Raw genomic sequence first — 14,121 nt, 5'->3', positions numbered from 1 at the left:
TGTGTAGTCCAAATGATGATGCAGTTTTCATAATATGCCCTTGAAAACCAGCAAAAATGTACACTATATTTTCCAGTAGCAGAACTTGAGGTGCAGGCTATAGGTTTGCATTATTAAATTATAAGACCAGGGTAACTAAGAAAAAACATTATTTGCTTCTCTGAGAGCTAAACCTACCCTTAATGTACAAACACAGAAAGGTGGATGTTGGTTTGAGTATATATATGAATATATACAGTTGAATGTTTGTGTTTTATTGTCTCTGAGGGGTGTTTTGGTGAGGTTGCTGTGCTGTCCTAAAATTTCTGACATTTCTTGACTGGTGGTATTCTCATTAGTGAATGTAATGGGAAGTCAGAGGTATCTGTGAATAAGGATGACATTACCAGTCATCATTGTGTAAGGTACAGGACATAACTTTATGAGAAGAACTGGTGGTGAAGTTAGTCATGAGAAGTTCTTCTGTTTTTTTGACTAAAAGCAACCATGGGAATCAGTTTTCTGGCACCCGATTCCTTCCCGAAGTATGAAGTGATTAAATTCCAATTTGATCAAAAGCTCTTCAGAACTACTTACTATACTGATTTAAATGGCATTGTTAAAATCCCAGACCAACAGTGATGATTAGCAATCTAAAGTACGGTATTGTTTCTTAACCCGATTAACTGTATGTGCATTCTTTACTATTCAGTACTACTCAAACACGCCTGTTGTGGCTGGCAGGAACTACCATGACCTGAGAATCTGACAAATATTCCCACACATTTCGTGTTTGATTGTTCAGGGAACATCCTGATATTTGTTACTGACATCTTGAACAACTGAAAATAGATTTGAATCAGTAAACAATTAACTCTGTAACTTTGTACTTGAAGAATATTTTTAAGTGCTAGTAAAAAAATCTGAGTTTAGCTGACTAAAAGATCATTCTGTACCAGTTTATGCTCCTTTATTTTTAGCTTTCTTTGAAAACTAATACATTTTTATTCCTTTTACTACTTAATATCATGATGAAAATAATTTTGCTTTAGTAAATATTATATGCATGTATTTTCCATTTGAATTTGAAAGAGAAAGGTAGAGCAACATAGCTATCTATCCACAGTACTATGTCCTAGGGTGGAAAATATCTGTAGATAACATAAGACCAGGTGGTTTGATACATGAGAGAAATGTTTTATGGGTGGGGTGTGTGTTGAATTATCATAAGAATTTGAGTAGTAAATAACAATTAGTTATGTATAACGAGTATAATTATTTTCTGTTTAGGGCTCTGCAATAGAGGCATCTGTGTATATGTTAGATGGTTTATAAAATGTTTTAACAAAATTCATAGTTCTGCAATTTGCAATTTTTACAAGGAATGGAATTTTTAAGCCCTTGTTCAACTTTATCCCATGTCTTGCAATTTTAAAGTAATTTAAAAAAGAATAACTTATAGGCATATCATTAAAAAGTCACTGGGAGGGAACATGTTGGATATGAATTATCAGGTGCAGTTTCCTTATGTATTATAGTTTTTACTTAGGAGTTGCTTCAATTTATTATTTAAAAATAGTTTGGAACTACTGTTCTGCATTCTATCAGTGTGAAAAAGAGTGGATGGTTCTAAAGTTTGTCCACTTCTGAATATAAAACTGCTTTGATCTTTTTATTAAACTGGATGGAAATGTGATCACATTTCATATAGGACCATCTCAACAAATCCCAAACCAAACAACACACACATTCCCAACCCCTGCCCCAAACCTTCAGTGAAAAAGATCACAAATGGATAGGACTTGTTTGTAGTGATTTAAGAAATTGTTAGAGTTGTTCTCTAATTTGGCTTTGCCAACCTGATATTTCGAAGTTGTGTTCTGTTCTAGAACCTGGATACAAGACTTAATTTTAGTTTTTAATTTTTACAAGATCTTTTCTTAATGTCAGTTTATTAGAATTACTGATTTGATTCCAAGGTCAGGGTTTTTCCTCTGTGATCTCTCTAGATTGTATGTTGACAACTTACATATTTTGATCAGTTCAACACCCATAATGTGGGCATCACAATCTTTCATCAGTCTGTCTTATAATGCAATTGTGTCTCAATTAGTGTTAAATAATGCCTTTTTAGGTGTTTATAATGTTGACATTAGTTAAAGAATTAAATACAGTAGTAGGATTTTTGCTACAGTCGTCTGTACTCAGAGTTTACTCATGGGTATAACAAGAACAGCATCTTATTTTTAGCTCCCCCCCTCCCCCTCCCCCCCCAAAATGAACAGTTGACTAGGTTGTTTGTTAATCAGTATTAGCTTTTATCCAATTGAAGCCTTCATCCTATGTAGAACTGGGGTCTGTGAGGGTGGAGTAAGCAATTACTGAAAGTCATAATTGAAAGTATGATGATAATGCTTTTTATTTTGTGAGGATTTAATTTTCACTGCTTTTGCTTGGCAAGAACCTTTGTGGGAAGCTGTATATTTACTTCAAACTTTTCCTGAAAATCCTCTGCTATTCCTAAGGCAGTCTTCACAGTGCAAAGGAGAGCTGTGTGGGCATTAAATCCACAGGCTCCAGAAGCTCCACCAGTAGGGATTTTGCTTGAGCTGTGTCTGTTGAGGGTCAGTGTCCATAAACAGGAGTACAGTGCTTAGTAAGTCTTCACACTGCCTTCCTTTGCAGGACATAGTTTTGATTCTGATATTTATCCAGAGATCATCTTTAACATGCATGCAGTCAGTAGCAAGGGATATCTTTCCATTTCTTTCATACATGGATAGGCTACTTCCAGTTCCCTTCTCTTATTTTGATGGGAGCTGCAGAGAGACAGTAACCAGGGAGCAGTTGACATGCCAGAAATACATTGTTGTAGTATTTTTGTATCCATCCCTGAAGCAAACAATAAAAAATAGATAGAACAGGATGTGACTGTAACAGCAAAAGAGGTAGGGCTTTAGGGAGGGCAGTTGGTTTGAAAAAGGAGAAGCAAAAAGAAAGAAAGCATGTTGAACTGAGCAAAGATAAAGACGGGGCGTTATAGAATAAATTGGAAAGCTGAATTAGGAAGAGGAGAACAAAGGAATCTCAGAAAATGGTAACAGAAAATGACAGAATGTATTTTTTTAATTATCTTTTTGTATTGTCCTTCCAATAGATCTCCAACTTAGGGAGGAAGGACTGGCTTTCAACATGTGTATTATGTTGCTGATGACTAATTTTGTATCTTTTCAATGTTTTGGGTTACAAAAGGAGAAGCCTTTCCAGATGCCCCTATCTGTTACTATTATAGAAGAGAATTGACACAAACATAAATATTGATTATTATTACCAATAGAACTTTGTAGTATTTGTGCTACTTTAAACTGGGTTTATTGTGCTTGAAAAAATCTGTTCAGTGTTTGGTAAATGTTACTGTGGGAATTAACAGCCTAACAAAGTCCTTTTAATGCCTCTGATTTAGTTCATTAAAATAGGTGGTTTCAACTTCTGACTTTTTTTCCAGGTTATTTTTATGAATGTCTACAATCAGAATGAAGTGTTTCTTAATGCAAATTTATCTTTGCAGAAACACTTGTGCTACTATAATTAATATTATTTTATTACTTCGATTTAAAATCTTTACAGTAATGCAAGTAATGCCACACATAACATAATGAGAAAGAAGTGAAGCATTCAGCATGAGTGATAATTATTTAAACCAAATTAGTATGTTAAACTGCTAGAAAAAGAAAAAAATGAAATATTGAGTTAACATTTGGTCATTTCTAGTGCATGCATGTGTAACTCTTTTTGCTTCAGTGCATATGTCAGTGTATATTTGTGGGTAGACTTTGCCTTAATGATGAGAGAGCGGCTTCATGCACTATACTCATTTTAGCCTTTACTGCTCTGCAGTATATCAGAATTGTCTGGAGTTCTTTCTGGCCCCTGTTAGTGGTCTGGAACAATGAAAATCCAGATTCAAATTCCTAGTGGTTACAATTGTACAATTCTATTACTTTAAAGTGAGTCATAAATTTTGTCTCATCCTTGGTCTTGCTAAGTCAGCTGTTGCTTAAACTTCTGATATAAACACAATATATTTTTACACATGGTTTTCTACGCATGGGTCTTGTGTGGGGTTTGGCAAGGATGTCCCAGATAAAAATAAGAGCTCTGAGATTTACATGTATTTTCTTCTGTTTAGTATGCACATATCACTTGAACTGAATAAGAGATGTCCCTATAGTTTGGAGGAAGCAAAACTTATGTCTACAGCATCATAGTCAGAAATACACTTGATTTTTCTTTCAAGAAATTGTCTGTTGGTGAAGGTAGCTTTGATTTAATTTGTATTAATATGATGTCAAGCCAATTCTGTTAAGAACAAATAAAACAAAAATCAGTAGGAAGATTTTGCTCTTTGAATCACAAGTTCAACCTTCACCACAATTTGAGTTTAAAACCAGTTCTTATTTAAATAGTAAATTGGTGAAACTATTGCTGAGCATCAGTACTTAAAGGGAGATCAGGAAGATTTGGTATATGTACTAAAAAATAAAAATGTGTCTTTAAAACTACTTGAAAAGTATTCAAAGGAAAAATATTTTTCTAGTCCAGGATCTTGTTAATGTACTAGTTATTACAGAGATTTATTGTGTTGCTAACTTGTTTGGAGAATGATTCTGACACTAACCTGTCTTTTGAAAATTAAAGAACTACTCTTTGAAGAGCAACACAGACACTTCTGTTTATTAGTGTCCATTTAGTGACTTTTTATTCCTCACCTGATGAATGTAAGAATGTAGTTTCATATTTTATAAAGATAAGAATATTGGAAAAATATGTTTAAGTTATACTAGGAAAATAGAAAAGATTTAACAATTAATTTCCTACTCTTAAGTGTTAATAGTATTTTTAAATTATGTGGAGTTGAAATTCATTAAGGATTACACAAGAAAGAAAGGGTTAATCTACACATTATACTTCCTGGCAAGCATCCATGTTCTTATATTTTTGTTATATCTTGAAATAATATGAAATTTTTTAAAAATACTGTGTTTAAAACTGGTGTCATGGTGATTTCATTAACCTGCATGTACCTGTTTTTGCACCTGCTTTTATTCATCAAGAAAAAGATGCTTTCAAATCCTGCTGGGGAGATCAGACTGGCAAAACAGTTTTTTTAACTGACAAAATAAACCAGACAAGCGGCCATTCTCTTTAATTAAGTTTAGTTAGCAGAGGGAGAAAAAGGCAGATATTTATATTACAGCAGAATTGCTTCTGGGACACAGTGTTACATGTCACGTATTGTTGGCATAGAACAAATAGCAACAGTATAACATTTTCTGCTGGCTTTGTTTTCTTCTATCAAGTAATGAAAATGTGAACAGTATGAAGTTGAAATCAATAATTAGATATGTACTTTAAACTGATTGTTTACAAACTCTTCTTTCTGGCCTACATACCGTCTTTGATCAGGGACACTAGTTTTAGTTTATCTGTACTAACTAAATCTGTTCAATTTTAGAAGTTTCAAATCTGTAGATGATGTTATTGAATATGCATTGAAAATCATATGCTTACCTTATTGTCAGCACGTATGAAAACATCGTGTTCGTATTTGCTGAGATCCATCACTAGTCAGAAATAAAGAAAAAAAGCAGGGAAAATTAGTTGTGGTCTTTAAAATTAGAGAAAAAAATGACATGCAACTTTCTCTGTTGTATTATGGAGTGAATTGTCAATCTTTGCTATTCCTTAAAACTATTAATTTAAAAAAAAAAAAATCCCTTTAAAGAGCTTTTTGGTGATTTCCTTTTTTTTTAACTTTTAACCCCAAATTTCCTCCTAGTTAAAATGATCTGGTCTGTATTTGCTCTTTGGGTGCTTAGCATTTGGAGGCTTGTCTTTTTATGTATCGCACCAAGTTGACATGCTGTGTTGCAATACTGGGTATTACTGTTACAGACATGGGGCGTGACACTTTCCTGTAATGGTGGTGGTGTGTATAAATGGCATTGCAAGGCTGAGAGTGGGAGCCAGCATGAGTTGCACGGGGAGTATCCATCCCACTGTGTGCGCTGTACGTGAAGGACACAGCTGCTCTGGTGGAGATGGACTGTCTTGTTTATAGGAACATTCTAAATCTTATTCCAGGTTTTGACTCAGATGAAGAATTTGGGCCGTTCTGTCATCACACGCCGTTTCTAGGTGATGGTCTGGGATTGATGACTTTTGCCTTTTGTAAACTTTCTTTAATATTTCCTATGTTTGCACGTTTGCATGATAATGCAAGCTTTGGGACCGTGGGGTGGTAGAGCAAGGGGAGAAAGGGCAAGGCAGGCATGTTGTCTCCAGAATTTATACAAGACTACAGACATGGATTTTGTTTGAAGACATACGTTAAATCAAACTTCACAGAATATGGATTTTATTTTTTTTTTTAAAGAAGACAAATCCTAATGAATGCATCATTTACTCCTGTTCTGTGCAATGATGATCTGCATGGCATACTTCTATTATGTGGTGACTGATGTATTTTGGCAACCACACTGTATATCCATAGGTAATTACATCTGTGTTTGTTAGATTATGTTCTAGTGGAATCCAATGTAGATAATAGCATGCCTTAGTACTATAGATAACAAAACACCAATCGATAAAAACAGTGTGAATTTATTGTTTTTCAAGTATGCAGATTACCATTAGGTTCTGCAAATGCTTGAGACAGTAAAACAGTACGAAATGAACAGTACAGATTTCTGAGGAATCTGATGGCTTAAAGTCCATGGAAAATGCAAACCTTTTTCCTGAATTATTATTGTCATTGATTGTGGCCCTGAATTAAGTGCTTTTCTGCAGATTTCATCAAGACCAATTTACTGTTCATATCATTAACTGGTCCAAACAAATCTGTCTTACTCTGCTGACAGACACAAAAAATTTCTTTGGGGTTGCCTTTGGATGCAGATGTGGGGAAGCCAACTAGCTGGAGTATACTTTACATCTGCTGATTATCTTCAAAGCTGTGATGTAGAAACCTTACATCCATTTCTCTAACTAAACAAGGATAATGGTTGTATATAGCCTTTTATTTTGTGCATATGTCCAGCTTTAAATGTATCCTTACGTTACTTTTTTACAGATCAGAGAGTAGCATCATTTTGCACCTTGAATGATATGCAGCAAGCTCAGGGCTTGGAAGGAACACAAGAGTTACCTTTGGATGAGAGTCCCACAGATGGAAAAGATTTCCTTGAGGCTACTGGGTATGTCAGAATTAAAGTGTATTTCTTACAAAAATATTTTAAGAAAAAATTTCTCTTAATGTTGCATGTTAAATTGCCTGTATGCATGTTTCACTACAATTTGATGGCAGACCTGTTACCTTGACCAATCATGTCTTTAATTTTGAAAAATGATCTTTTTTGGAATCAACCTCAGCAGTTCTATCTAGAAAATGTGTAGTATAGTCAGATAAAGCGCGCTCAGTAGAATAGGCCTCCAATGCAAAGTACTGTTAGGTGCAGAGTTTCAGCTAGTCAAATTTTTCACAGTATTTCTCCTGTACAATAATCATTTGTGTTATGCTTATTTCTATTTTCATCTGAATAGATCTGATAACAGGAACTCAACTCAGTAGTATGCAATAATCTTATCTGCACTAAATGTCTCTGACCTTGGAAGAGGTGTTCCTACCTATCTTTTGCAACTATTTGCTACTTGCAAATCCATAATTTTTCATTTATACAGAGGTAAATTAATCAAGAGAACCTGTAACTGAGGACTGCAGGAAACTTATGACAAACTGCCCAATTCTTCAAATTCTCCTCAGTGCTCTGGGAGAGATTATTATCTTTTTTTTTTTTTTTCTTCTCCCCTCCCCCATCTTCCCTGCTATGGGGAGTATACTTCTTAAAAACACAGATTTAGCAATATAATCTGTCCACTAGCACTCTTTAAAAGAAAAACACATCTTTGATTAGTTTTGGTCTTCAGCTGCAGGAATGGAAGAACAGGAAATGGAGGGAAAATTCTTCTTGATTGTTAGACTATCACATTTTAATTTGAACCAATTTTACACAAATTTACTAACCTGGTAAAACACGTTTATTTTAATGACTTCTAAATCCACACCTTTCTTCAGCCTAGTGATCAGTAAGGACTGCAAAAGACTATTAAAGATGTTCCACTTTTAACATCAGCAGATCAGTCAGATTTATGCACTTGCATGAAGCAGCTGATTCAGTTTTGTCTATGAAGCTTCTCTCTACAGCATCTCTCTTCTAGACAAAATGATTCACATTATGGTTGATTTAATCTATAACGTATATGAAACTGTCTCTCACAGTGCTTACTGTCAGACAGGAAACAGAAGCTATTCTCAGTATTTTCCTTCAGTCATGCATTTGATTAACCTGTGGCAATATTTCATACGTTTTGACCTTTAAACAAAATATTTGTCTCCATAAAGCCATAGGTTTATCCTTTACTAGAAATTAGACAATTGCAGATCAGACAAAAGAACTCTTAAAGGCACTTTTGGTGTACAATAATTGTTGCTGCAGCTTGCTTCAGATTAGTACAGTCCTTATCAGAAAGCAGCTTGTTAACAGATGTGCTTGGCACACTATTTAGCAGCAAGTTTGACTTGCACTGTGAGAGTATGTGCAAATAATTCCTAAAACATTTCCTCTTAAAATCATTTTATTTCTGTCTGGTTTGCATGAGAGGCAGTGTCATATTTCAGATACTGCAGCAATGGGTTTATGTTTCAATAATAGCCTTTTGCTGATGCTGGTATTGTCTGTGTTTCCCTAACTGCCTAAACTGATTTATTTCCTCTGCTATCACTCAAAGTGTTACTCTGCAAAAGCTGGGGGAGAAAATGTTTTTAACTAACCCAGAATGAAGGTAGTGGTTTCCTTTACAGGGAACATGCTCCAAGTACTCTGACTGGAAAAGTAAACCAGCTAGAAGTCATCCTCCGGCAATTACAAACTGACCTGAGAAAGGTAAGAGATCATTAGGGAAATTATTATCCTCTGGCTTTAACAGTTCTATTTTTATTCAGAGTTCATCAAGGGCTTGAAAAAAAGTACATCAGTTAAAGTAGACAGTGTAATTAACGAATGGTAGAGCCCAGCAGTTGATCAGAACACTGAGGTGCAGAAGGTCCTGTGGAAATGGTTATGTGAACAAGCTGCCCCAAGGCTCTGACTAGTTTATGGGTCTTTACTCCAGAAAAACTGTCCTCATATAGTCATACCCCAGAAAGAATGAGGCACTTCATCTCCATTTGTGGTGCTCTGGATTTAACAAAAGGTAGGGATAGTCCATATCCCATATATGTCCAACAGGCGCTACTGCTAAGTAGTTAACACTCCAGTTTTGTTGTCCTTGTTGCCTTGTGGTATCTTCATCATGTAACAGTGACTTGCAGGAAGCATTTCTTTCCAGAAGGGGTTGTTGGGCGTTGGAATGGGCTGCCCAGGGAGGTGGTGGAGTCCTCATCCCTGGGGGTGTTTAAGAGTAGAGTTGACATAGCGCTGAGGGATATGGTATATTGGGAACTGTCAGTGTCAGGTTAATGGTTGGACTGGATGATCTTCAAGGTCATTTCCAACCTTGATGATTCTGTGCTTTGTGTCTTATTTACTGTCTAATTTCTGAGCTGAGACAATGCCAGGACTGGTAGAAATTAGACTGCTTTTGGTAAGAAAGCAATCATGTAAGGGAAAATGTTGAAATTAGGTATTTTTCTTTGCTAACGTATGCTTGAAATCAATTCCTTATGACTTGGGCTGTCACAAATGATTTGTAATAGCTAAAAGCTTCTTATCCTTTTAGCACTTGACTTTTTTGTTAAGTAAACTCCTATATTTTTTTGTATTAAAGTATCTATTTTTCTTTTTAGCTTGCAATATTTTCTCTGAATGAGGGAGTTGGAACACATTAGGGGAATTAACTTACAGTTAATAGTTGTCAGAATGGATTAGGGAGCTCAACAAAACATAGCTGTATGACTTGCACAGAAATGTTAACAACGAAAAATGCTGTCATCATGACTACTCACTTTATTCAACTTGTATCTTTGTTAACCAGGAAAAACAGGACAAGGCAGTTCTCCAGGCAGAGGTACAGCATCTGAGACAAGATAACATGAGGCTTCAGGAGGAGTCTCAAACAGCAGCTGCTCAACTGAGGAAATTTACAGAATGGTTTTTCAATACGATAGACAAAAAATCCTAATGACTGGGCCCCCGGAAAATACTTATTTGAACAATGTAACAGCTGTATTTTTTGAATTAGCGGGGTAATAATTTCACTGTGTTCACAATCCATTTTAGGTGTTTCTGCTACATTCTCTATCCAGCTTTATTCATTTGAAAAGGAGAGAGAACTGTGGTAATCTGTCTTTAAATTCATATGAAGAAAGCAGAGAATAGCAGATATTTGTTTGTGTGCAGATGAATGTAAAGAATCCTTAGTGTCATTTTAGACATTTTTAGAAGATGCTCTGGCTGGGGCTTGCCTGAAGAGGAATATTTGGGGGTTTAGTTCCTGCATTTCAGGTGCGCTGGTGAAGATGTTAAAGCAATTTACATTAGCTTGGGCTTCAGTATTGTAAGATAAAAAGAATAACCAGACATATACTTTAATGTTTAAAAGGTGCTCTATTTTTTTGTATGTACAGTAGTTTTATTTCCACAGTCCACATTGTCATAGCAATAAGAATGGAGGTATAGTGAATAGTCACAAAGCTGTGTTTATAAAATGTTAGCACTGATGTGTTTAACACTAGTTTGGATGCAGATACATTAGAGATTATTTATTTGCAGGAACAAATGGTGCCTGAATATAAACAGTGTTCTGATTTTCTAAAAATACACATGCCTTGTAAATGGCTCACTGGGGTTAGCCCACTCCCAACTTCAGTTACTTTTGTATAGTTGATGTTCAGCTAAACAATTATACTGCTTAACTATTGAAATCATGTATGGTGTGAGCCAGCCAATCAATTGTACAATGCCAAATTTCTTTATCTTTGTACAGAAGCTTTGATCAAGTGTCTTGTATTTAACACCTTTATTTAAGCTTATTTAACCTTAAATTGTTGTTTTTATAAAGTTTGTTTTATCTGCACTATGGTGAGGTCAGTTGGTTGCAAGTTGTAATACTTTTAGCTTGCCAAGACTGTACTGAGGAGTTCTAGAAAATTCTAACAATTGGATGCTGCTAGTACACAATTGATTTGTTTGTATGCTTTAACATTTTTAACTGTTTAATTTGAAATGAACATACATCCTGCTTTTTTAATAAATGTTAAAAATCTAAACCTGAATTATTTCATCTTGTATTATCTATAATCACTGACATCAATAATAGCTCAGGTTTCTATTCAGCCCACTCTTTGGATTCTCAGTCTAGAGACAGTCCAATGCCTCCAGAACTCTCATGAGCCCTTGTTACCAGTGAGGGACTGTCAGCATTATCAAAGCTATTTTCTTTGGTGTGTCCTCTCCTATAACTGAGGAGGTGGCTTCATGGGTCAAGGAACGAAAGCTGTTTTGACTGTTCAGTCATTGATTAGTGACCCAGGACAAAAAAACCTGCTTAACACTAAAATATGTCCTAATGAAAGTTTTCAAAAGGAGTCTAGTTTTCTCATATTACTTTCCATTAGTTGTAGCAACAAATAGCTTGCCATTTTCTTGTGTCTGTAATTGAGGATCTGAATGCAGTGTTAGCATATGAGAGCTGTTTTATGTGTAGTACTGAGCTTACAGTCTACACCAAAAAAGCACAGTTTTGCAAAATGAAATGAAGCTAATGAGCACATTTGAGTTATCCATCTGAGAGGGGAAAAAAAAAACATTTCAAGATCATGGTTGTATCCCTGTTTCCTTTTAGCAGCTGAATGCATTCAGGCAAACTTACAGAAAATTGTTGAATAGTTAAAAAATATATTCAACCGATGCAGGTAAAATTCTGTGTCCATTGTTAGTGCACATCGTCTAAGAAATGTTCTGTGAGTTGAACAAATGTCTGCCCCTGCTATAACAATTGTTCTGAATTACTGCTCTTAGGCAAGGTTATACATGGGCACATAATCAAGGCCTTGGTATCCTTACATTCAAATGAAAAAGACTATTTTGTCTTTGTATTGTTCATCAAAAACTCTTGACTTTTACATACCAAACAATATCCATTAAGCTCTATTAACAGAGTAATTAAACATGGCAGTCATGTGTTACACTAGATTCTGATTTAAGCACCTTACAGAAGTCATTAGCAAACCCATCTGGCTGGAGACCTTGCCAAATAACAGCACTGAACAACTTGGGCAATTTGTCTGTGAACATGTTTCTGTGAGGATTGGTTTGTCCACTTCAAAAAGCAGTGCTAACTGAAATGAACTTGAGAATTAGCTTGTTCTGAAGGCATACTATTAGTTTGTATAAGAGTTTATAGTCCAGTAGTCATTTTAGGTCTTTATCTCTGTTATTGAAAACAAACATTATTCTAACTACCTGCAGAAAAAGGGTTTTCGGTACTTATATTTCTTATTTTCCCATCCAATTGAAAACATTTTCTTCCCAAAATTGACAGAAAATTTTGTCTACAAATCTCTTACTCCCTTTGCTAACAAAAGCAGTTGTGTCAGAGGCACATGTTTCTTCCTTAAGTAATTTTCACCATGGGAAAACTTTTTCAGTCTGGCTGTTGCGTTTTAATGACATGTGAACACAGTATTTATCAGACACCATGATACAGTTTTGACAGGTAAAGGACATTTAACTGAACATTTTCATGAACTGTTTTTTTTAAAGAATAATCCTCTCAGAGGCATTTTGCTAGCAAAAAATACCTGTTTTAAACACGTGGTGGCAAAGGCTAAGTCTACATAAGCAACTAGTGTGGAGCACTAGGGAAGTTTAGTGTTGCTAACCCAGGTTTTGGGAGTGGGAGGAGATTTTTCAGGCTCTTTCTTGTCAAGTCCCATGAGCGGACATCTTTTAGTGGTCGAAATCGTATGTTAGGTGGTATCTGACTATCACAGAGCACAGAGCTTCCAGACAGAGCTGAGACCAATCTGTATGAACGAAAGCAGATTACATGGGGATGACTGGGAAATTCATTCCAAAGATGTGTTTGTGATCTGAATGAAAATAGTAATATGAAGTGATTTAAATGTCAGCAAAGTCCTCCCAGCACAGCAGGCTGTGCTGTGAAGTACTGAGATGCAGAAATCAAAAATGTGAGCCAACATGGGTGTTTACTTCTGTAAAAGGGACAAATACTTGGCAAAATTAAGGCAGAAGCAGAGCATTTTGTAAAAGTGGCACCCTAATTTATGCGTAGACCTTTATCGAAGGGATCCTGACTGAGACATTTCTCACAATGTGAACTATATTACGTATAGTTTTTTCTGAGACCATTATTACAAACACAAGGGATAATTTTTGGTATTTTTTCTGTTCTTGAGAGCATAGTCATACTGTGGTTTAGGCATGTGATAGCTTTATACAGAAGCTACCTATGTCTTCTGTGTATTATTTAATATAAATTCCTAGAGTAGTTCATCTTTTTTTGTGCCTAAAATCCAGTTATGTGGGAAAAAATGTTTAAAATATTTGTAATACAAACTAGCTTATTGTAGAGCTTAGGAAAACAATTTTCAGTATGGAAAAAAGAAGTGCTATGTGCGTTATATTGTGGCAACATTTCTTGAGCTCTCTGTGCTGACTGGTTCTAATATATAAGAAAGTCAGTGATACTCAGGATGGTATTGTACAAATTGAAACCATCGGAACCATTAGTTATTGCTGAAACATGTTGTTCAGCCCAGCTTCTCTCTTACACAGCAAAGACTAGAAGAAAAAGAATGTCTTTCAAATCAAGAGCTTGCTTCTGCATGTTTGGAAGCAGATTGTGCAAACTGAGAGGGAAAGGTATACTTTAGTAAACATAGAAATAAATTTGCCAGGAATATAAATCTTGATCTTGGCTCTTTTCTTTATGCACACAGGTTGTATTTTTCATTCAATTCCTTGCATTTCCTTTATTTCACTCCTTCACCATGTTCTGTCATGAAGAATACAATGGCACAGGAGCCAGAAGGATCATTTCTGCAGTAGATCCCTGGTCTGG

The 14,121-nt window shown here is 35.4% G+C and overlaps 1 protein-coding gene across 3 annotated transcripts in view; it reads left to right on the top strand.

Annotated features, from left to right (window-relative positions):
• The window catches only part of SIPA1L2 (signal induced proliferation associated 1 like 2), a 120,185-nt gene extending 108,874 nt beyond the window's left edge, over positions 1 to 11,311 (top strand). For all 3 annotated transcript variants that reach the window (XM_026844913.1, XM_026844914.1, XM_026844912.1), the window contains 3 exons: positions 7,112 to 7,235; positions 8,900 to 8,981; positions 10,072 to 11,311. In XM_026844913.1, coding sequence (XP_026700714.1) covers positions 7,112 to 7,235; positions 8,900 to 8,981; positions 10,072 to 10,218 — 353 coding nt within the window. In that variant the 3' untranslated portion in view covers positions 10,219 to 11,311. The remainder of the gene's footprint in view (positions 1 to 7,111; positions 7,236 to 8,899; positions 8,982 to 10,071) is intronic.
• The last annotated feature ends 2,810 nt before the right edge of the window (positions 11,312 to 14,121 follow it).

Source organism: Athene cunicularia, assembly GCF_003259725.1.
Source record: "Athene cunicularia isolate RWA chromosome 3 unlocalized genomic scaffold, athCun1 chr3_part1, whole genome shotgun sequence".
NCBI classification, from domain to species: Eukaryota; Metazoa; Chordata; class Aves; order Strigiformes; family Strigidae; genus Athene; species Athene cunicularia.
This window is presented reverse-complemented; position numbering and strand designations above follow the sequence as displayed.